At 36.6% G+C, this 25,447-nt stretch overlaps 1 protein-coding gene across 4 annotated transcripts in view; it reads right to left on the bottom strand.

Annotated features, from left to right (window-relative positions):
* si:ch211-26b3.4 (connector enhancer of kinase suppressor of ras 2) overlaps positions 1-25,447 on the bottom strand; it is a 597,975-nt gene that overhangs the window by 177,770 nt on the left and 394,758 nt on the right. For 2 of the 4 annotated variants that reach the window (XM_051935079.1, XM_051935081.1), the window contains 3 exons: positions 23,444-23,574; positions 15,381-15,601; positions 10,091-10,177 (listed from right to left, as the gene is read on the bottom strand). In XM_051935079.1, the coding sequence (XP_051791039.1) occupies positions 10,091-10,177; positions 15,381-15,601; positions 23,444-23,574 (439 nt within the window). The remainder of the gene's footprint in view (positions 1-10,090; positions 10,178-15,380; positions 15,602-23,443; positions 23,575-25,447) is intronic. The other 2 variants (XM_051935080.1, XM_051935083.1) reach the window with 1 other exon arrangement.

Below are 25,447 nucleotides of genomic sequence, written 5' to 3'. Positions count from 1 at the left end.
AGTAACCACTGAAAATGAGTTAAAAACAGAACAAATGAGTTTCCCGGTATCATTAGCTTGAAAGATATTTAATTAATTTGCGTATATGGTATATCTTTAAAGCGTGTTATACACAGTGAATTGTCTGGAATATATTCCATTATGCCTACCTGTTTAGTTTGTTTATTAAATGTGATGTATATTCATGAAATACACACAGCTCCATGGTCCTGGGTTCAGCACCCTGGGCCTCATGTATATCACCATGCATAGAATTCACACTAAGACATACTGCATGGACAAAACTGGAAATGTGCAAACACACAAAAAAATGCAGATGCATAAAACTGTGCATAAGCAAAGTTCCACACACTTTCCACTTTATAAATCCCAATCAACGTAAATTTTAGCACACATGTACACGCCTACAGCAACACCCCGACTCCTCCCAGAATCTCATATATTTGAAAATGCAAATCAATATCAATATCCCCTTCTGTTCAGTGTTTTGTTAAAAGACAATGGCAAAAGCAAGTGGAAAAAATAATAATTTTAGCAAATGTGATGTAGAGGCAAGGAAAAACGTTCTATTTGTTGACTTAAGCAGTGGTATAAGGACCAAAAAGAAATTGATGGAGTGATACAGCATGGCAGAGACATTCGAATGTTTAAAGTTTAAAAAGTTGCACAAAAATAGAAAAATAATGGTCAGATATCAAAGTCTCTGTGAAATGGTGAGTTGCAACTCACTGTCTGTTTATTCTGTTTCAGACAATATTACAAAAGCTGACCCCCACGCCAAAAATGCAACTCTAGGCGGTGATGGTGCTGCTCTGCACAACGCATCTCCAGAAGGTGGCTGCACACACATCTCTGCCTCAGAATCTGCTGGGCAATCATCTGGCTGTGTGCTGAAGGATGCTGTTCTGGAATCACAGAATGCAATAGTGGATGCTGTAAGAGATGTGGCCAATGAACTATGGAATATAAGGGCTGTGATATGTGATACTGACCACAAATTAAATGAATTAGTTAAAAAATAAATGCTGCATCTGATCACCTGGTTTTACATTCTGCCAATTACATTCAAATGAAGTTCTAATGCTGTCTGATTTGATCATTTGGTGTGTTAAGGTCAGGTTCATCATATTGCATCTTTTCAGGTATGGGCAAAGCACGATTGTGTGCCACATTATGCTGCATGCTACATGCTTAAACAATGCAACACACTTTCTGTGGACTGTAGAGCAGCACATTAATAGAGTGGAAATGCTTTCTACGTAAACAAATCCATTCTCTGAATGCGCCTTTATAGTGTGGTGTCTGCACCGAGCCCACAACAGATCCATTCTCTGCTCTTTATATGGCTGTTTGAGGTGACTTGCTATCTTTAAAAGGGCTGCTTGCCTTTTGCCACACTAGTTGGCAAAAGCACATGACTGTACAGAGTTGCTATTTTTATAGGATTTCCTGCTATATATGATGTAATGCCAACTCATTCTTTTGGTGATTCATCCTTGGCTGATGTAACTTGTCCAGCGCTGTTGCAATAGCAATGTGTGTGCAGTTGACTGCTCCGATTACATTTGGAAAACTGGACGTTACTGTGAATTGCGCTTTGATGTTTCCCAGTTCAACCACAATGTTAGGAAATCTTAAATATCTGGATTACAAGCGAATAATTCCATCCCATATAGTTGGCATAGCAAAACTCAATGATGATTTTGAAATACCCAATCGGTCAGCAAGTTCACATTAAAAAGCTCCTGTGGCTAAAAACCTTAGGGTGGACAGAACTTGCAAAGGAGCAAGTAGAGCAGAATTCTTCAAAGTCTGACTTTGTAAAGCCGGTGCCATTTCAGCACACAGCTTCAATAGGATAACACTTGGAAATCGAAATCAACTTATAAGCCAGTCATCATCACCATCTATAAATATGCGCTCTCTTCTAATTCTTCCATTTGCGATGTATTCTAACGACGCTGAAGTAGTTATGTTAGTTGGAATAGTTTGGCCATTCTGTGCACCAGTATATTGTTACAGAATGATTATAATCAAGTGAATTAAATTTGTAAACGATATGCAATTAATTTCTATATCAATGATAAATCTTGCATCGTGGATGCAAATCTAAAAAAGAAAGGGACACTACACAGAAACAGTAGCACTGCTTTGATGCTAGGTGCCTTCTGGTTGCAAAACTGATGAAAAACTTACATACACACAGTGTGAGGCTACTGTGAAAATGTGTGTGGATCTATGCCAAGTTTAGTTTTTATACATCTTGAAGTGAGTGTGGAAATGGGTGAACACAACATTTTTGTCCGCACGCACCATTTACACATGAGTCCCCTGGTCTGTTCAGCTGTGTGTAGGCAGAATATTCTTCTTACCAGGTGCTGTCCAGGAGTCCACCCAAAACCCAATTCCTTCTTTTAAAATACTTCTGGTATCAGATGCAAGCTATCTTGCTATGGTACTGAGCAACATCAACTAATATATACAGCACTCATGTAATGGGAGAGGGATGGGAAAGTAAAAAGGGGAACACACCTTCAGGGCATACTACAACACTGAAGTCACAGCTTTGATAAAAGTTGCATTTTTGTTATGAACCAAAGAGCTCCCAAGCACGTAAATTCCAAAACTACTCAAAATGGCCACTAGATGGGGAATAGCTGTCAAACTCCACTTAGTCATACAAAGGGTAACTTAGAATCTTTACAAATACAAAAGATTTATTTTTAGAAAACACATTGTGTCACAAAAATAAGGTCCAAGGAGCACAAGTGGCCAAAGTAGTTGCCTGAAACAACAAAGGCAAACCAAGGCAAACAATATCCTATAGCTTATTTTTACTTTGCTAAACAATTTGATCAAAAAAGTAACACTGAAAACATCAGCTGTATATATATATATATATATATATATATATATATATATATATATATATATATATATATATATATATATATATATATTATTTTAATGATTTTAATAAAGTCAAATAACATTCCATACACATAACTCAAGTTTTACAAAATAAAAAAGGTTCAGAACAAATCAACCCCTACCCCTGAGAAAGATTTAGGCCAACAGTGTAAAACTTTATGCTAGTAAAAATAAGTAAATAGATAAATTAATAAATGAATAAAGATAAATGGAGTAAAAGAGGGGGGATAACCTGCTTCCTCAATTTAAATGCTTATTCTAAAATGTTATTGATTGAGCCTTACATAATAAATGGAAATTTAATGCCTAGGGATTGAAAGTTAACTGTCTCTCAGATTTGCGCCCTTGTGGATTTTTCCATGCTTTCTTCAAATAAATGCAACTCCCAGTAGATGACAAACTCATATCCTTTCCCACAGTACTCTTATACTGTATATCATATTTCAAAAAATGACACTCCTGAAGGGGCTCAGGGAAAAAATATTATCATTAGAATAATAAACATTTGACATATCCTACATACACACAGGATGCAGACTCTACTTTGAAATAAAAGAGTAAAAGAAAAAAGGAAAACAGGTTAAAAGTGCACCTTAAAAAGTAACACAATGTTTTTGTTATTACTACAGATGCCAACAATATTCAAATTGGTGATAATGAAACCCTGTCTTTTCTATTGTTATGGATAACGCCTTCCTACATTGTATACTTGTGTGGGTAACAAAAAGAAAAACAACACAGACAAAGCAGGTCAAGTAATTGAAAAGACAGAATGAGGATGACTATGAGAATGATGAATCTACAGAAACCAGAAGAAGAAGAAGAAGAGGGAGTGTAATTCAGCCCTTTGAGCTGCAGTAGGACATCAGGGAAGAGGGAGAGAAGAGGAGCATTGCATTACAATAGAGAAAGGAGACAACATGTGGAGTGGAGATGTCATGAAAATGTGTTTGACAGACACAAGCCTGCTTCTTCTATTCTAGGCTATAACATCTGGTGATCTCAAAAGAAGCGAACACTGTCAGGAGGAGCCGATGTTGATTATGGTCAGGGAGTGAAAGAAGGACACTGAGCAGTGGACAGTATCAGGTGGGGTAAAGGATTGAGACAAGAAGGATAACGGGTAGTTAGTATAAATTCAAGTCTGAAAGTGAGATAGGACCACTAATAAGTAATTGGTATGCTGTAGACTGTAGCCAGTGAGTGAAAGCTCAATATGAAGTGGTGGAGCGAGAGAGAACAGCTGATGAATAGTCAAAGTCACATGTGGAGGATGGAGTGTGATGTCTGCTGAGAGCTGTTCAGTATAAAAAATGGATAGAGAAGACAATCTGGTGGTTAGAATCAAGGGCGGACAGGGAGTGACGAGGAAAAATGATGGACAGTCAGTATTAAATGTGGTTAGGGGAGTGAAACAGGGAAGCTGATTGATGATGGTTACTTGGTACAGAGTTTTATTAGAGAGTAAAAAGGGCAAACCATAGACAGTAAATATTAGTGTTACAGAGTAAGATAGAGAAACCAATCAGTGGTTGGTATCTAGTGTGGTCATCTAGTGTGACAGGGAAGATTATTGATAGTTAATATCAAATGTGCTCAGAAAGTGTGCAAAAGAAACTGATGGATGGTTGTATCTAGTGTGGCTGGGGAGTGAGACAGAAAAACGTATGTTTTTGGTATTAAGTGTGAGATAAACTGTCCACATTCAAGTGTGCAAAGTTTGTATAGACTTACCCAAGAAAACACGAAGCTGCAATTGCTACCAAAGCACTGAAATAAGGATGTGAGTACTTATATGAATGAGAATTTTCACTTTTTGATTTTTAAAAATTTGCAAACCATTTTAAAACATGTTTTCACTTCCATTATGGGTTATTGAGTGTAGATTGATGGGAAAAAATGACAAATGTATCCATTTAAAATTAAATCACGTGCAGAACGTGAATTGCTCTGAATACTTATAGATGTGAAAGGTGAAGTAGGGGAATGAAAGAGCAACTCACAGTTGGTCATTTTACAGTGATCTGGAAGTAAGACAGAAGATGAAGGACAGTTGGTAACAAATGTGGCAGAGAACTGGAAAGGAAAGATTGTGGATTGTCAGTAGCAGGTGTCATTGAGGAAAGAGACAGGAAAGCTAATGGGTGGTCAAGGTGTGAGATATGAAATATAATGGGAAATTGAGTGGAGTGGTAAAATGGAGTAGAGAAGATCTTTGGTGACATTTAAGTTTTAAAGGCTGTACGGAGGAATCAATAGCTGTGGAAATACCAATAACCCCAGCATCATGCAGACTTATTTTTACATGTGCAAAATTCTTTCGTAAGTACTTCAAATTAATCAAATCATTTTAGTCCACTGTCAAAGATTTGACTGACAGCAGAAAAGCTTTTTGACAACCAGAACAGGAATATGTGCTTGAATTGTTGGTCAGCTTCACTGTTTATGTTTTTTCCTCCAAACTACCTGTCATTTTAGTCAAATGCTCCTTGGGGACTACTTGGCTTTCTGTAACATTTCTCCTGCTGGCAGGTCACTTTCCATTTCTCGCGACATACTAAAAGAGGAAAAAGCGCACAGGCTGACACAACTTTTTTTTTAATAGATCATGTTGACAGTGCAACTGTTCTAGCCTAATTAGAGAAATTCACTATTTCAATACATTTCTATCCATAAATGTAACATAGGGTAAGATTCAGCTTATTAGAAGGATCTTAGAAAAAGGAACTAGAAATATAAAGTCAGAAATTGCTAAAAAAAAATCTTGTGACAGTCTATTGATATGTAGAGCACAGCAAGGCCAAGAAAAAAAATAAAAAAACAAAACGGTGCTAACAAGAGAAAAAAACGGTAACTGTTATAAACTATTGTAGGTTACACAGTAATATTATATTAAATTTTCATGAGTTTGATTTCTCCTTGTATAATTATTATTTAGCATCAGCAGCATTGCAAGTAGAGAATCCTGCTTTTCTTGCATTTTTATTATTATTGCAATTAGTTTGTCCTTTTCTTTATCATTAATTGAATTATAAAAATGAAAGGTGTATATAGAAATCAGAAAATAATAATAATATTAAAAGAAAAAGGAGAGAGGCATGGCTCACATGATTTAATCATCATATTTACAAAGCAATATATTTTTTACCATTTTGCTGATCTCTCAGCTAATGAAGCCACTTATCTATCCATTTGGGAATTAGGTGATAGGTGAAATGTGTCTACTGCCAGCAATATGTGTTTTAAAAGAGAAAGATCTGAAGTACCTGCACATTTTGCTGCCTATGATTGAGTCACATCATTGATGATAAAGGACCCTAAAATGTTTAGTCTTGACTATTCTCGCTCTGAATTGCTCATACATGTAATCTGTAATGTCTATCTATTTACTTCCTTTTAACTTCACTGTTCCCGACTGCAAAGTCAATTGCATGGACTGGGCAGGTTTTGTTAATGAAGTGGCCCCTCAGTGTACCAGTTAAGTAAATTACATACGAGACAAGAATTTATGGTAAAAATTGGGACCTCTGATAACATGTCTTTCTGCACTGAGACATGAAATCCTTTATATAGTAATGACAAAACGTTACAGATTCAATAAACGGTATACTCTAGTAAGATGAAGCCTGATATTCCCTCAGATGTATCGCCTTTTCATTTTTGGACTTTTTACTAGATTATTTCATTGCTTATTTTTTGCATTGATTTGCTTGCTGATGTCACGACCATACCATTTTGTTTTCAGTCTGACGTTATTTTGTGTTTGTTTTTTATGACTGTGGCCATATTTTTTATGGTCATTATGCCCATTATTGGCCACAAGACACTAAAGACACATTACGTATTGGGTTATCATTCTTTATTTACTGTACATGAGGGTGGTGCACAGCAGCTTGTCAGTCAAGCATTGGATAAATTCTAAAAAAAAAAAAAAAAACCAAAGAACATTAATGATAATTATTGAAAAGAATCCCAGTTTGTCTTAGGACATATTACTTATTTATTTGACTTTGCCTTTTGTTTTGTGTTTTGGCTTTCTTTCAGTAAGTGTGTACAAGTTTGCCAGCTCCTTCTGCCACCTCCATTTCCTGGTCATCGTTTTGTTCACACAGTATCCACTAGAACACACATCTTTGCCAGGCATTCCCAACAACAAGAAGTACAGTATTCCAAGGTTTCACTGAAGCCTGTTGACTAACATCTCAATTGTGAATGCTTGGCTTTCTGTGCTTGTTGGGTGGATTACTATTGTAATTCATTTAGGATTACTTGGATTAATGAGTCTGTTAAGTAGACAGCAGAGTGGTGGCTCTGAGGCTAGGGATCTGCACTGGCAATCGGAAGGTTGCCAGTTTGAATCTCGTAAACGTCAAAAGTGACTCTACTTTGTTGGCCCCTTGAACAAGGCCCTTAACCTGCAATTGCTCTGTCCTGGGTATGACGTTAATCTGCATCCAGCCCTGCATGTAGGCCCTCCAACCTGCAAGGAAAATCTGGGACTTGGTGGCAGAATTGGCACTCCAGCCATCATAAAAAACCTCACTCTGTTTGCATTCCATCTGAACTAATGTGGTGCTGAGGTGTCACCCATTGTATTGCTGCACTCGGGTCCTAATCTGGGATCCTGGGGTGGCTTGTCATGTGGTGGGTGCAGCAATGCGCTGTATCAGCATGTTCTCCTAACCTCTCTCACTCTAAGTAGTGTACAAATAAGTTATTTATGGAAGATTAGGATTGTGGTAGTATTGAATAATCTTGTTTGTCGACCCCAAGAAAAGTGAGAAAGACTAAATAAAGAATTATTTAAAAAAGAGTTTTGTGAAGATGCGTTAAAATGGCCAGTCTGCACTACAGTACCAGCAAAGCTTTCAAGTTATGTTGAAGAAAAACTTGTTTGTGCTAATTAAAATGTTTCTGCAATATTAGTCAGTGGATTCAGCCAACCATTTAAAAATATGATGTTAATCTACTATCTCTTAGAGAAGATTAAGAGATTTGAATGGTTGGACTAGGAGAATAACAAGGTCAAAAAAACAAAAAATTTGAGGTCAAAACCAGGAGAGAAGAATCGATTGTCAAAACCTGTAATGCAAAATCAAAATTCAAAGTCTTTCTTATTTCAAGCATGGATCAAATACCAAAATAATAAAGACAGAATCACACATAATTGATAGAAAGTTTATCCAAAATTGGATAGTTTGGGGCCTACAAGGAGCGACCTTAGCTCTTAATGATGTCTTCAACTCACTGAGGAAAAATTACAATAAATAACAAAAATGGAATCTTTAGATAAGAAAATATCAGAATAGAAATAAAGATTATTTTTTAAGATGAAGAAGAGCTCATGAAAAATATATAAAAAGCATGAAATTCAATAGTCAACCACACACTTCATCTAGCAATCCATTCCCTTATCTTCTATACTCACTTATTCCAATTCAAAGTCACAGAAAGTCAGAGTAGAGCCTGACTACTCTAGAAACCAACCCTGAATAGGGTGTCAGTGCCACTCCATCACTGGGCACATACACTCGTACTCACTTATTCACTTGCTCATTCTTAGTCAAATGTGGCAAGCAAAGCCACACAGATTACTCCAAGAAAACAAGTAAATTATAACAATGATAGAGTTTGAAACCAGCCTCCTGAAGCTAGGAAGAACCAGTACACCACAATGTCAGCACCACCACCATAACATCTTGGGGGCAACCTGCATTTCTGAATTTTATTTTTTAATTCAGGCTGGATGTGTGTTTGCTTTGCAGTGGGTATACTTCTGAAGTGTTGTCAATAATGGTGTCATTGATGAGCAAAGAACATAATTATGTTAAAAAGTAATTTTATTTGTTTTTGCAATAATTAATGAACTTACGATTAAATTCTTACATCTATCAATTTTATACTACACACTGATTTGACATTTGAAGAGCACACCCAGGAAGGCTGTCAGCAGTCTTCTATTTTGACTGGCACTAAGCAAGTCATAGGTGGGATGGTGGCTCTGAGGCTAGGGATCTGCGCCAGCAATTGGAAGGTTGCCAGTTTCCATCCATCCATCCATTGTCTCCCGCTTATCCGAGGTCGGGTCGCGGGGGCAGCAGCTTGAGCAGAGATGCCCAGACTTCCCTCTCCCCGGCCACTTTGAATCCCGTAAATGCCACAAGTGACTCTTCTCTGTTGGGCCATTGAGCAAGGCCCTTAACCTGCAATTGCAAGCAGGTCCTCCAGTATACAGGAAAAACTTGGGGGTTGGTGGCAGGATTGGCAGTCCAGCTGGTGCTGAGGTGTCACCCGCTGCACTCAGGTTCCAATCCGGGTGGTCTGTCGTGTGGTGGGTGCAGCAATGTGCTATCAGCGTATGCAACCAAACCAACCAGACCCCCGCCACAAACACCAAGTAAGTCGGTGCTCTCCCTACTAGGATATCCTTTATATGCTTTGGTAACTCAGTGTTTACCCACCTCTTTAAAAGTAACAGTTCCACATAGTAAATCATAAAAAGGTACTTGTAAATTGTTTTTTCTTTGGTGTAGTATTATTATTATCTTAGGGGGTAATGAACTTTAGGTGAGATCTGTGGTTGATTTTTTGTAAAACGACCAATAAAAAACTTACTACATTCAAGGAAAAAAACAGGTAGACAATTATTCATTTATATATTATTCCTTAACTCATTACCTGTAGTATAATACCAAACCATCATTCAGTTACTGAGTCTAGGATTGAAAATGTGTACACAGAAACATCCACTAACACATGCTGCTTAAAATATTACTTATTAAGCTTCAAAATAGAAGAATTCCATTTCTTAGGAATACCTTAGCAAGTGTAAAAGTACAGGTCACAATTTGTTTTCATAGGCAGAGAAGTACTCCAGTTCTGGCACTAGTATTAAGATACATATATGTTGCAGATAATAAATGCATTAAATATTATCAGCTGTCAGATATAATAATGTGTACATTTCTAAAGCGCTAATCCATCACTCTCCATTTATAACCTACTTCTGCAACTTTTCATATAAAAATTAGAAAGACAGGTAAATAAATGCATTCATAGCATAAAATAAAATTTACATTTGCAAGACCAGATTAGAAGTTTTTTGTTTAGGATGTGTGTGCCTTGTGTGGCGTATCCTGTATGAAGTGCAAACACCCACCTCTGCTTCCCCTTTTATACATATTGGGCTCCTTCGTCTCTCCCATCCAGCTATAGTCTGTTGGCATGGATACTGGCCTGAGGTCACCTGGAAGGAAGCCCAAAGACCAATAATTCATCATCAGAAAGAAAAGTGGATCAACTTTACTTAGCAGCCACATATGGAAATCATGCAGATCAGTTAAGTTAAAGCTTGCCCTCTGAAGCAATTACTACTTTGGAGTCTTTCCATAACAAATTTCTCCTTGCCGGCCTAGGATACCTTGGCTGCAGCTCAGAGTGTTTTATCTTTACAACCATGCAGGTTAATATCTGTGAAGCTGAAGTCCTAATGAACTGGGAGTGGGTTTGGGGGTGTGAACAGAACAAGTTCTAATAATACATTTTATTTATATAGCGCCTTTCCCATGCTCAAGGCACTTACAGAATATAAGAAAGAACGGTAGGGTATACAGTATATAACATTGTACAAACCAGATAAATTAATAAAGAAGATTACGACAGTGAATTCAGAGAAAAAAAGCCTATGTTAACTAATGTTGCCTTATTTTAATTTCTTATTTTGTCTTTTATTTTTCTTTTCTTCATTATGTAAAGCACTTTGAGCTACTTTTTGTATGAAAATGTGCTATATAAATAAATGTTGTTGTTGTTGAACAGATGAGTTTTGAGTTGTTTTTTAAAAGAATTCATGGAGTCAGCTGACCTGATTAATTTCGGTAGGTCATTCCAGAGTCTGGGCGCTATACAGCTGAAGGCCTTGTCACCCATGGAGTGTAGATTAGTGAGGGGCACAACAAGATTGTCAGAAGTTCTAGAATCAGGGATAGGCATTCAGTTGCAATGCTTTGTTTTTTATTATTTATAAAGGTAAGTAATAAACTTAGGTCAAATTCAAAGCAGGATCTGAAAACTAAGTGTCCTGAATCCACAAACAGTTTTACTCCTCCTCTACACATTTTTTAGACTCGTGAACTAAGACCCCGAGTGACCTTAAGCCATGCCATAAATCCTATACAGTATATGAAAATGTGTTGAAGGTGCAGAATACAATTCATGTAATGTGTCAGTGAAGCAAATGTATGGGTATGAAATTCCTGCTACATTCATTTGTCTCTATTTAACTGATGCCATCATGATAAGGCTATATGATTGAATATTAGAGCATATGATATGTGATACATGTGCTTTATTTAATTCTACATAGACAAACTGACAACAGGGGGTTCAGTTTAATTTAAAATAGGTATCTAAGAGCAGCATGGTCAGGTATGCACATATGGCTTACCTTTAATGGACATGGTTGGACAGCATTCTTGAATGGCACACTGCCAGGTCAGTGGATTTTATGGTGTGAGACAAAATCACCTACTAGAACAGGCTAACTCTGTTATTTATCACAGCCGCACTGACCATTCTACAATACATTAAAGAGCTGCCTCATTCTCAGTCTCTCATTATATGGTCTTACATGGCAAATTAATCTGGAGCCATTTATTAACAGAAAGGTCTTATTGCACATGGCTGCCAGAATCACTGGAATGACTTTGGTCATTTGTGTCCTTAGCCCAATCTCTAACACAACATGTGTATGACAGTCACAGATGCCTGAAACAGTCTTTTCCATGGCCTCTGTGGACAACTATCTCTCTGGAGATGCAGTTGTATATTTGTCGTCATATTATACAAAATACAATTGGGTACCTGAATGATTCTACATCATGATGCATAACCTCTAATATGGGTAACCAAAGGGTTTTAATCCTGGACTAATGATCCCCATTTCTCTTCTGAATCTATTAACTGTATCATCAGTCTGATTATGGAATCTCTCCTGACAAGGAGTTGAATGTTGAGAGGTGTGGAACAGGACAATTAAATGGACTTGAAAATGTTCAAAAACAAACTCCCCTTTGGGGTTTGGAAGTATACTTGCAAAAGAGATCCCCAAAGGTAGACTTTCCATGGTTATAAGAATACGTAAAGCCCACAGGAACTGACAGATAAATTATCCCCCACAGGCCAATAGGCGGGTAATAGGAGAGGCCTATGTGAGACAGGTGGGAGGCTGCAGCCTTTACAGAAAAATGTTAGCATGGACATTCAGATAAACAGAAAAGATTTTCCAGGAAATGAAACCTGAGGAAACCCAAAGATGTTCTAGTAGAATGATTCGGGGACCTTCAGTAGTGTTCCTGAACCCCAGAAGAGTTTAATAATTTTCCCTGAAACGACCTTTAGGAGGAATTTAGGTCTACTGCTAATTGTCCATTCCGATTAGAATTGGGAGATGAGGTTGTGCAAGAGATGTAGTGTTCCCAGGAGATAGAAAGGAAAAAGAATAAGAGATGGTTGGGAGAAAGGCTTTGACACTTGACAACAAAGTTTTCCAGTTATATAATGATAGGTGGGCCACTATACCAATTAGATAGGAACAGTAACCCTGAACTAGAAAAGTATAATATAGCAACAGATTTTGTTATGTAATCTGTTCATTTATTTCCCTGCCCCAGCCCTTCTCTCTGTAAAGTATGGATGTCTTCTCTCTGTTCCCATTGGCTTCCTGACAATGTGAGAGGCACACTCATTAGTGTCTCTAAATGTTCCTACTGTGATTGAATATGTCCTTTGTTGGATTTGATATTAAATCCTGGATTGGTTCTTCTTTTGAAACCTGTACTGTAGGGAAAGGCTAAGGCTTCCTCTAATTGTGCCATACTAGATTTGGATAATGGCTGTGTTCATGCACCCCAAACATACAGTGAGAGAAAAAGTGAGAGAGATAGGATATATGCAGAGCACCTGTGACATCCATAATTTTATTAGATGCAGGTATGAACATGAATATACTGTACAGTATGTCAGCAGCTTTAGATTTAGATTAGTCTATGTTGCATATTGTGTTCAAGTCATGCTAGAGTTACATCTGTAAATAATGTGCAAACATTCTTTACATAGGAGAAACTAATATATAACTAAACGGGGAGAGAGAGATGTACTCTATGTATAGAATTTGTAATGAACACTGTCCAAATCAGTAATCATCACTGTCTGAGTGATTAATGATTCAGTTTTGAGAAATATTCTTATTGCACCAGTGTCTGTTGCAGATGATTCAAAGAGAGATCCTAGCATACTCATCTGCAATAGGAAAAGAGAAGAATGGAAGTACATGTCAGAATGTATTCCAAGAATCCCTTTGATTCTGAATAGGGAAAGACAAGTACAATATGTGCTGTTAAACACAATTTCATCTTTCTCCCAATGTAATATTTATTCACCCTTACTTACCTTATCTTTTATTGCTTCAGGTTCAGTTTTTGTTGTGCAGATGCCCTCCTTCATTTACCGTACTTTATGCCACATTCTGATAGTGAGTGATCTCCAGTTTTCATAATTTCTTAGCTCATTTCACTTTTAATTTTTTGACCAAGTAATCAAATTGGAAACTGGCATTTGATCGGATCAATTGGATATTTTAGAAATGATTACTGAAGCGGAGACATAGAGTATGTGTACTGTATTGTTGTTCTAAGTAAGCCACTGCATTTGGGGTGCATTAAATGATTCTCATAAATCAGGCATTAATTCCTGATAAAAATGTACCTGTCTTTTTATTCACCCACTATTTTTTTTAACCTTATTTACGGGTTGTGTAGTTTTACAGCCTAATCTACCAGCTATAGGTTCAAACCTGAGCCCACCCATAACAGAGTGTTGTTTTATTGTTTGTCAAACCTGTAAGCAATAACTACAAATTTAAAGACTTTTCAGGAAAACAACATGAATACAAGGAGAATGTGCCTGCATGGAACCAAAGCTGGACCACCTGAACAGCAGTGTCTAAAACCGCAGAAGAGAAATATTAAGTACTGTACCTCATATTCATATCTGAAATCCTAGAATTAAATCGACAAGTAGACCTTAAGCAAATCACAAGACAGTGTAATGTGAATGTATAAGACAAGAATGATTACATTGTTGACATAGATATGACCTTTGCTGTAAGAAAAGGCTGTACATAAATGTAATGTTTCATTTCCAAAACAGATGTTAATCATTGAATTTGACACAATGCTGGTTGTTGGGGAGCAAATCACTCTTGATGTGAAATAACACCTTCCTGAACATGTTTGCACAGTGGCTAATATTGTAGATGCACAGGTCTGGGGACCCAGGTACAGTACTCAGTAGTAATTGTATACTGTATGTGCAATTTGTACTTTCCCTCAATGTCCATGTGACATTCCTGTAGTCCAGTTTCCTCTGCAGCTGCAGATGGAATTAGTGAGAGTGAATGTGTGTGCGCCCCTTGAATGTCCAGGTCTGTTCCTGACTTGTGTTCTGTAATGTTGGAACAGACTCAGGCATCCCATAACCATGTATTGTATTGGATAAAGCAATTTCAGAAAAAGGACAGATCTATGAATGTAAAACAATTTGTTTAAGGCATCATATCTGATTAGAAGACTGCTACTGTATAAGTTGCACATTAGTGTGAATGATTCACAGAAGACAGCAAAGTCATAGCTATACAGTATATGAAATCATCTTAATCTACTAAGTCAACAAAACGGAGTCATTCTTTTTTCTAAAAATCTTGACACCATTTGCCTAAATAATAACATTTGCAACTTGCTGTAAGTTGGCCTTATACATTTATACTTACAACACAACCTGTTTACATGTGTTTTTTTTAAAGCCATAATATTTATGCTATACAAATAATGAATTACAATGCATTTGGAATTAAAATAATTACTTGACCAAAAAGTTACTTTTTTATTTTGTAACTGTTTGTATGTATCTTTTTTGTTATAGTAAATTGATTTTAGGGTATGCTATGGAGTAACGTTTAAGGTATTTTAAGTCCTGTAAGTTATCACCCGTGTTTAGTGGCTGCGGTGAGGTATACAATTTTAATGTAGGTTTTTCACAACTAGATGTAAGTAGATATGAACTTGAGAGTTGTTGTGGTATTTGATATTATTGGATGTATGCAACCTCTGCTTTTGATATTATGGAATAGCCATGTTTTTGTTGATTATGTAAACATTTTTACAGGTCTAACAATAAAAACATTGAACTTTCAGATTTGGGGATTAAGTCCCAACTCCCAATTTGACAACGGTATTTCATCTTTAACCTAAGTGGCTATATTTCTCTCATTTAAAAATTAAGATTTTCTCAGGAATATAACTCTTATTCACCAAACTGAACCACATGTTGTACCTATATTTATGATGAACGGTATAAATATTTGAATTTAAAGCCAAGAAAATGAGAAATACCTGCCGTACCATGTGTTGGTGTCTTCTCCCGTCTGCGCACACCTGTTGACCTTCCTCGCTCATATTCTGGTCCCAAAGGGATGCCTTCCCCTTCCACAAGAGTATAGTACTTCCCACTTTCGTGGTCCAGGAAGTAACTAGGTGATTCAGATCCCTTCATTCCAGATTTCCCCATATTGTACTTTGTAATGTCATCACATGACATCATGCCCATCTCTTCCCTGTTTAATGGCAAGTTACAAAAACGTTATGTCATATTCTGATTAAATACATCATTATTAATATAGAAAACAATATTTCTGTCAATATTAACAGAAATGACGATCCAAATCTAGTATTAATAGATTTAAACATTATAAAGACTTTATTGATAAAACCGTTATCTCAACAGCCATGCTGTATGGACTTCAGAACAGGTAACCCACCTGAAGCTAAGTTTGTTCAGGCCCAGCCAATACTTGGATGGGAGACCATCCATGAAATGCTTGGGTTGCTGCAGGAAAAGGTGTTGGTGAGGCCATCAGCGGCACTGAATGTGCATCCTAGTGCCCCATTGCATTGACAAGGACAGTGTGCTGAAAAATGGCACCGTCCTTCAGATGAGACGTAAAATAGAGGTCCTGACTCTCTATGGTCATAAAAGATTACTGGGAATCTTTGGTAAAGAGTAGGGCGTATCCTGATGTCCTGGCTAAATTGCCCAATTCAGCCTAGTCATTTTTGGACACCAATCATCCCTTTTCTCTAATTGACTAACTATCTCTCACCCGATCACCACCTAACAACTAATGTGCGGTGAGCAAACTCGTGCAAAAATGGCTACCGTCACATCATCCAGGTGGATGTTAAACATTGGTGTTCATTGAATTGGCTCCCCACTCACTAGGTAAAATGCTTTGAGATGCAAAAATATTTATTATTATTACAGTGAGATGACTCAATAATTAATTGCCTAACTACCAAGTAACAAATCTGTAAAAAATTTCCTCTGAGAATATGAAGACTACCGGAACTGGACTTTATTATTATTATAAATGGTATTCTTTATTACATTTTACATACATATTACATACACTTTATAACAAGTTTTTCTGAACCTTTTTTTTAATGCAATTACAGTTTTTCTGGATCACAGAATTAATTTCCAACCTTGCTTACTTTCTAAAATGTTTTCAGAATGTTATGAATTTTTTGTTTCTTATTTTGACAACATCTTAATTTTAATGCATGTCACCATTTTAGAAGTTCCATTGTTAGGATGCATTTCTATTTGCCAGGAGCATGATATCAGAGGTCACAGCACCTGACATCACTTATGCGATGAGTTGAAAGGTCACCTGTGGTGACCCTTCATCATCCATGTTTGTGGATAATTCAAAAGAAATCTCTAGTTGTTGTTTTTTGCTTTATTAGTATTAACAGATCCCCTTTTGCTTTGATTTTTGATTTACAATTAGGGTTTGACGATAGATAAAATGGATTCTTGGTTATGATCTTTTTTCTTATATTTACTGATGTTTCTCCTTCAAATTACCATCATTATTTAAGACTTGCTTCCTTTTTACAGCAAATAACAATTTTCATGAAAATAGTGTATATCTTGAATAATTGAAAGGGTATACACAGTCAGGTATGAGATAAGAATGAGACGTTTCTAGCTGCCTATGCTGTTACTTAATTTACTCAGCAATTACACTACAATAATGCTTAGTTACACTATGGTTATGCAAGTAATTAATGAGTAATTGCAGTGTAATTACACTGTAATAAAAAACAGTGATGTAAAGTGTTGTGAAATGTTATTATATAGAATGATTTCAGAAATAGGTCACACTTTAATAAGTTCTGTTTGTAGCACATTAATGTTTATCCAACATTGATCAACCTCTTTAAACAATATGAGCTCTTAACACACAGAAGGAGGTTGCCAGGGCATTTATTTATAATAATTTTATTGAGTTTTATAAATTACGTAACAATGAATTAATTAATTACATATATGTCAAAAATACAAAGTTACTGTACATCTTATTCCAATCATATTACTCAACCCCACTCTTACTAGTCTAGGGAACAAGCTATCAAAAGATTTAATATAAAGGGTATTTGGTATGGAAAATAATGCAATGTTAGGAATGCTGCAAATATGGAAACCTAGCATTTTTATTAGTTTAAAATTTTATCTGAAATTTTAACAGACATTTTGAGACAATATCAAAGACATTTTCAGCACATGATGCTATAAAACCCCTACAGGCTCTAGAGCTACCCTGATAAAAAATACACCAAAAACCCTTCTAAAAAGGGTCAGAGGAGATCCCATGTTTATATCAATTAAAATGATTGCAATGGCATCATATGCAAACATACATAGCTGTGCCCTTTGCATTTTCTGGCTGCATCAAACCCTTGATGTCACAACTTTGTTAATATCTTGGATCTGAGCAAACACTTAAAGACAGCCAAAATGACAAACAAAAAGATTATAAACAAAAACCAATGCAGACTGTGTGGTGGACCTCGCAATTTCACACAGTCTATTTAGACAATGAAGCTTCAATAATCAAACTCTCACACAGACTCCTGAAGGGCATGCTGGAACCTGTAGTCCCATGATACTGCCCTGTGGGGGCGCCAGGAGGAACTGAAGGGATTAACAATCTCTACTTTTCACTTTTAATTGGCCTAGAAATACTTCTATGCCCTATCACTGGAAGTACTCCCAGGTCTAAGGTAAAGGAGACCACTTAACCTCATCCAGACGAGTCGGAGTTGGGAGGAAGAAGGACAAATCTCGTCTGGGAGGTGTGGAGAAAGAAAGAGAAGAAAAGAAGTGTATCATGGTTTGTTTATGCCTTGTTTAAGCCTTTGTACAAGGTATTTATAAGAATAAACTTTCTATTCATATTGACTTTGTGTCTGTGATATTGTGTTGGGGTGCTGCAACGCCCTCTGGTGGTCACAACAATTAAGACCCACTAACACATAAGGAGTAAAAATCTCAAACACAAATATATAAACTTTTGTCAGGAAAGCAACAGCACATTGCCTTTGCTTTTATTTTATTTTTGTTTTTCCCCAATCCCTTACCATTGTCCTGTATACATTTTATTCTCCAAGTCCCTTTTAGGGGCTGCAGTTCTTAGCTCCACAGCGATCTGAGAGAACTATAAAAGACTCTTGGATGATTAGAAGGCTCCTGCTTCATTGCCTAAGTTTAAGTTAAGTGGTCCATTTGTTGTTTTCGGTTTCTTTACATAAAGTAGAATGTTTCATTTGGTGCTCATCTTTTCTGCAAATTGCTGTAATTGTAATTGTAAATTGTGTTTCATTTAGGTACCTTTAGTATAGTTATTTTTCGAGGCAACTCAGGCCCCATCTTGCCTGAAGAAGGGGCCTGAGTTGCCTCGAAAGCTTGCATATTGTAATCTTTTTAGTTAGCCAATAAAAGGTGTCATTTTGCTTGGCTTTTCTCTACATTCATAATGGCTAACACGGTACAAGACCCTAGTACTATAGTTATTTTGTAATTTTAACATTATTTTTTGGCTTTAGTATTAGGATTTCCCCCTTGCATCTTGCAAAATAATGTTTATTTTCTTGGTGTTTTATTTTTGTTTTTTTGCATCTTATATCATTTTATTGGACATTCTTGTGTAGGTTATTTATTCCTTGTTTTCTGTATATTTGCTCCTAAATGTTTATATTAAATTCTTCTTATTTAATTATAGAGATTTAATTATTTATTTTATATTCTGATTAAATGTACACCTCTGAGAATGATTTCTTCGTAAAATTTACACATTTTTTGTATTATTGTTTTTGTTTATTATTCTTTAATAAATTAACATCATAATACATTTAACATTTGGGCATTTTTTGCAATGCATTGTTAAGAGACTTTGCCAGCTCTTCTTGTAATTGTGTGTTAATATGTTTGCTTCGAGGAGCAAATTTAATCCAAGCTAAATTGATCTGAACTGCATCAGCTCTTCTAATAGAAAATAATATTTCCTTGAATTTGTCCCCTGTTACAGCTGATTTGTGCCTTCTACATTATTGGAAATGTAATCGATACTGTAGTAAGACTTCTTTAAGTCTACAGAACAAGGTGCATCTTTTTTTAAAATCCTATTTACTGTAATGCACACTTTTCCAATACTATATACATCATTGATATTAGCCTACAAGGTCATTAAGAGCTCTCTTGGTCTCTTTATCCTCCTACTTTGTTACCAATATGACATTTTCTAAATGTTCTTTGCTCTCAATAAGAGGTATTACTACTCACACACTGACATCTGAGTGGATCATTCTTCACCTTTCCACAAGTTCAAAAGATGGTAATTGACAGCAGCACAATATGATTAATAAATGAAATCTCAAATTAATTGTCACCAAAATGAACTTGCTTATTTTTCATTAGACTTGCTAAATATGTCCAGCTTTTTAAACAGCTTTTTTATTCCTTATATTTCCTATTTCATGTAATATTGTGCATTAAAGTAAATTTCCTTAAAGAGTTGATTGCAACAAGCTGGCAAAAAATTTCACTGTTACTAAATAGTTCATATCATATATTTGTGTCTTTTATATCTGACTAAATCACATAATCTAAATAATATGAATGCTGTTCTTCTAGAGCGCATATCGTAGTTGCAGTAAAAAGGATGCAGCAAGGTCTTTACATCCATCCATCCATCCATCCATCCATCCATCCAACCCGCTGAATCCAAACACAGGGTCATGGGGGTCTGCTGGTGCCAGTCCCAGCCAACACAGGACACAAGGCAGGAACCAATCCCGGGCAGGGTGCCAACCCACCGCAGAGGTCTTTACAGTAAAATAAATTATTATACCTACAATAACACCACGGCTTTTATTAAATTTGACGATAATTACTTCATTTCAGGTAATGAAAATGAAATATGAATATTTAAGTAATTTCCCATATTACAACATGTATATTGCTTAAATAGAGAGGGGCAGGTAAGAAGGCAGAAGATTTTTGGAAACTGTTCTCCCACTCCTAAGTAATCAGTCTTCCAGACCAACACTGAGACTGTTATCCTATTCAGGGTTGCAATGGGCCGAAGCTTATTCAGGCAGCAATAAGTACATGGCAGAAACCAATTTAGAGAGAGCACTCTGCAACCTTCGGCTTTTAATAAATAATAAATAATCTGCCATTTATCTTTCACAAGGCAATGTATCATTTGTAATGAGGGCATAATAATATTAATCATCTGTTCTTTTCAAAACGTACATATTGAATTCTGTACTGCAGGAGGCCATAGTCTATCAAGACTTCATCAAGAGCAAGGAAACACACAAGCATCTTGATATTTAACTACATTTTTTTAATGCTTTACATAAATTAAGGAAAAGACGCTATCCTGTCTCTTAAAACCAAGTGTTCAGCTGGAACCCTGTTCATCTTTGGCCTTCGAAGTGCTCATTTGAATATTTGCGTACTGTAGCAGCCCACCTTCAACGGCTGGGTATGTTTATGACACACCATTGCCTACCATTTTCAGGGCCAGTTGATCTCGTAGGTGAGTTGTTATACACTACTTAGTGGGTTCCGACTTCCATGGCCACCATGCTGCTAAAACACTGAATCTTCTTTTGTTCATTAACTACTGGAAAAGGTGGAAACATTGAACAAAACCACTTGTTCCAATTTCTATTGAACCAAAGAAATTTCAAGCCTCTAGCTGGCTGTCATTCATTTTACAGATTGATTTAAATAAATAAATAAATAAAAGAGGAGTTTGATGCAGACCTAGGAACCTTTCAGTGCACTTCATTTGAAAAGAAGATCCAGAGAAGCAGTAACACCAACGTCTCTCCTTATGTGTCTCCTCATTTGGGAAGCTTCCACTAAATGAACCTGGAAAAGGTTCTGTGCTGTTGGCCGGCTGAACATGCAACTGGTTCTACAGTTAAGGATAACATGACAGAGTGAACGGAATTTATCAAAGATTCCCCTTAGTTAACTTGTCACCAGCTGTCATGAATGAAGAGTGAATTTAATTGTTTTGAAGGATTTTAATTTTTTATAGCCAAGAATTGGATTTTCTAGGGATGTTTTTAAGCATGTGTTATACATACCTAGGAGATTAAGTTTAAAAGTATAACATTTTAATGTAGTATTTTTTGTTTACCATAACACCATCTTTGTTTTGGATGGATGTCACTATTTAGTGGCTTCATTGCTGCTGTATATGGCCCCAAGTTGCTAGGTACATTGCCTGGAAGTTCTGTCAGTATCATCATCTCCATGGCAATATACTATATAAGATTGCCATTTTGAACCTGATGCTATCCAACTTTGTGGATAAACAAAAGAAACGCTTGTGTGTGTTAATAGTGAAATTTCCACCCTGAAATTCTTGTGTGTTCTTGACTACAAGTTATTTCCTCCCCTTGAACATTGTTAGTTAAAATAGACACACATATATGATTTGAACTATTTACTAACAGTGGCATTGTTAGAGTCGGTGCTGTGTAATATGATGTCCTTCCTCCTTTGTAGTACAAATCAAGACACTTGCTTTCTCACTTTAGTCAGGCTGGATGAGTGCTTGCTTTGGACTCAGAGACTTTGGTAGTGTGGCCAGCTTGTCTGTGTGAGGACATGAAACAAAGAGAGAGGTGAGAACCCGAGTAATTACTTATCAGTGACATAACGAATAAAAAGACTAGATTCCAGTCCAAGTCAGACATAATATAAAAGAAACGTAAATGTCAGCTAGAAACAGAGAAAAAAGCAAGAAAACTGGAATGTTTTTCAGACCTAAAAAGGGACACGCCACTAAAGTATCAATCCAGGGGTGCTTGGTGGGAGTAGTTGATAGAATTAAATCTTCTGTGGACAATAAAAAAGAAAGGGAGTACCCTTTACCTTCCTGTCCTCAATCCACCTGATGTGGCAACGGGCAAACAGCAACACCACCTCCAGACACAGACACAATGAAGAATGGGTGGACTGGGGGAAAATTTACTAAATAAATGGGCATGGATTTATGCTAATTAAGAATGGGATTATGTCTGAGGCCAAAAATAACATAGGACTGGAGACAAAAATCATTTTTAATAACTAAAGAGGAAATGTGCAGTGAGCTGGACGGAAAGACACAAGAAGAGGTAGAGGGGTGATTATCCCCTTATCAAAAAAGGAAAAATATTTGAAATTGCATAAAATCGCATACACAGCACAAAGTACACCTAAAGTTGGCATCAATTAATTATATTATAAACAGGGACTGGGCAAGAAAATGCTTATGGACCACAATTTTGCTGAAAAAAGCAAGTGTAGATGTCCCCTTTTGACTGCTCATGTTATGAAAACGCAAGGTCAAGAAGAAACAAACTTCATGACAAGCCTGATAAATTTTCCTCTCTACTGAAACAACAGGGTTGGTGCCACATGCAGGGTCGATTCCTATCTTGTGCCCAGTGCTGCTAGGATAGGCTTCAGCCTCTATTATTGTGACTCCATTTAAGCACAGCTGATCATTTGTTTTCACTTTCTGACTGCCAGAAGGGGGGTGAAAGAGCCATTTATGTCAAGGGAAATGACAAACAAAATGAATGGATGAAGTGGCAATGCCTGAACAACTTAATTTTTGTTTAAACTCTTGTTTATTTATTTAAAGTAATATTAATATTTCACTAATCGTACGATATATGTAATGACTATAAAAAATATAAGGAGATTCAAAGAGCTTCTTCATCTACAGTGTGATATATTATGCTTTTATTCAGGGACACAGATACCAGCATTTAGGAAGAGCTAATGAAAACCCACAATGCTTTCATGAAACCTAATTCCAGCAGACTAATTAAATCAGTTTGCAAAGTGTTTTTTTAGTACTTGCACATGAATCAAAAAATTACAAGAAACAATCTTTATCTTTGTATTAACATCCTTAATTCATCGTTATCCCTTGTACATTTACAAAGTAGCAAAGCACTACATGATAAAGCTCTGTTGTACAGACAATCAGATCAACAAGATGAACACAAGTCCAAACGTGAGGTGTGATGATTTGGCTTACCTTGGTCCATATAACCCAGAGACAGGAGAGAGAATGAAGACATCGTGCATGTTGGAGCCATCCACTTTTGAAGTGACACCCATTGTGCTGGTTGGTGTGGTTGAACAGCTGGTTGGACTTGTTGGGAGAGGCTACAGAAAGAGTCCCAAAAAGAGTTAATGTCTCCAGGCGTAAACAAGTCTTGAGCAGACAGACATCAATCTAACTTCAATATATTATATTCAATCAATCCTCTGTGAAGGTCTTTTGGCCATGAAACACCAGCCTTCAGTAAGATTTATATGGCAGCAAGAAGCAGTAATGGTCACACTTCACACACACACATGCATGCACACACACACATTTACAGACATTAAATAATATGTGAAAAAGATGTGGTACTGAATTGAAAGCTGATTTTTAAATTCAGGAGCAAAAATGACTTGAATTTTATGCAACCATTAAACCTTTTTTGGATTATATTTTCTGTTTGATAGGTAAAGAGGGTTAGAGCCAATCCGAGTAACTTTGGGCACAAGACAAGAACCATCCTGGACAGAGTGCTATTCCATCACATGGCACACTCACATATGCCGGGCTGATTTAATGCTTCCTATCCACTTATAAAATGTCAGATTGATCAAATTCCACATAGAAAGAATTAAACTTAAGTCTTGGGAGCTAATCACTCCACTATCCTGAAATGAGCTCAGGAGAAATGAAAATGGCTGGAAAAAAAGGGCAAGTTATGGTTAGACATCTGTTGTCTTGAACAGTGTTGTTTTTACTTTAGAAGACAGTTATGAGAGTTACTTACAACTGTCTGTAAGAGAGCTGTTTTCAAGATATCGGTAGGTTATAAGCTGATTGGGACCAACATATTTTACTTCTTTGAATTTTTATGTTGTTTTTAAACTAAGAAATTTGATTAAATAAAGAGCCAGATCTTGATTACGTATGACGACTGACTGAAAAGTGTGACCATGCTGCATAGGTACGTATTCCAACTGCGCAGTGCTGAAGGAGTCATGATCAAGGGCTTGTGACTGTACACCAGCAATAGGTCCAGTTTTTCTTTACTCCTTGGTTTTGCTGTGTACAATAGATGAATCTCTACTTTACAAAGGCAGCAGCAAGTAATGTATCTTCAGCAGTGAGGCAAAGATGTGTGATTGGGCTTTGTGTAAAGGTTTGCAATATTGACTTAATCATAAGGAACAGACAATAAGCTCGGCAATTGTATTTGGATGATGGCAGATATTCAACCCCCCGATAATGAGGTGAGAAAAGCTACAGCTGCCACCTTGAAGATGATATTAAAAAATTGACATTAATAACACTGAAATAGGTATACAGTACAGAGTTTGAACAAGTAAAGTACTTCAGAAAGGAGAAAGTCCCCAACCCAGAGGTATCTTTACATGCAGAATGACAGGTACTATAACTACCCACTTTTCAATTCATCTTTCATACATCAAACTTTTCTTTGTCAAAGCTTAGTTAAACCATTTTTGACTAAAAATATATGATTATTTATTTCATTTTCCAACATGATTGTCTAATTTAAGGTCACAGAGAGCTGTTTCACAGTGTGTGCAAAGCCCTCCTCATGCTCACTCACATAGAATGATTTACAGTTACCAGTTAATCCAACTCAAAATTTGTACTCTTCATTTTGGCAAATACAGGGAAAATGAAACACTTGCTATGAAAAGCTCTGATGTTAGGATGGGAGACTCGATCCTGAAATTAAAATAGACATCAGCATTTATCTGGGAACCACCCTTGAAAGCAACCCAGGAGTAGCCAAACATTTCCATTTCTGTTCTCCTATTTCCATCTATTACATAGTCACAGAATCTTGGCCAGTCTCTAATCTCCACGACGGAGAGAAACAGCGAGCTAGCGTTTGACAAAGAATCCATAAGCTAACAGCTACTGAACCCTTACACCAGCAATTGCCTGCTCCTTGTTTTTAACCTTTTTGGAAAAATAATTAGCTTTGAATGGATTTTGCCTATTTTC

Source organism: Erpetoichthys calabaricus, chromosome 12, assembly GCF_900747795.2.
Source record: "Erpetoichthys calabaricus chromosome 12, fErpCal1.3, whole genome shotgun sequence".
NCBI classification, from domain to species: domain Eukaryota; kingdom Metazoa; phylum Chordata; class Cladistia; order Polypteriformes; family Polypteridae; genus Erpetoichthys; species Erpetoichthys calabaricus.
This window is presented reverse-complemented; position numbering and strand designations above follow the sequence as displayed.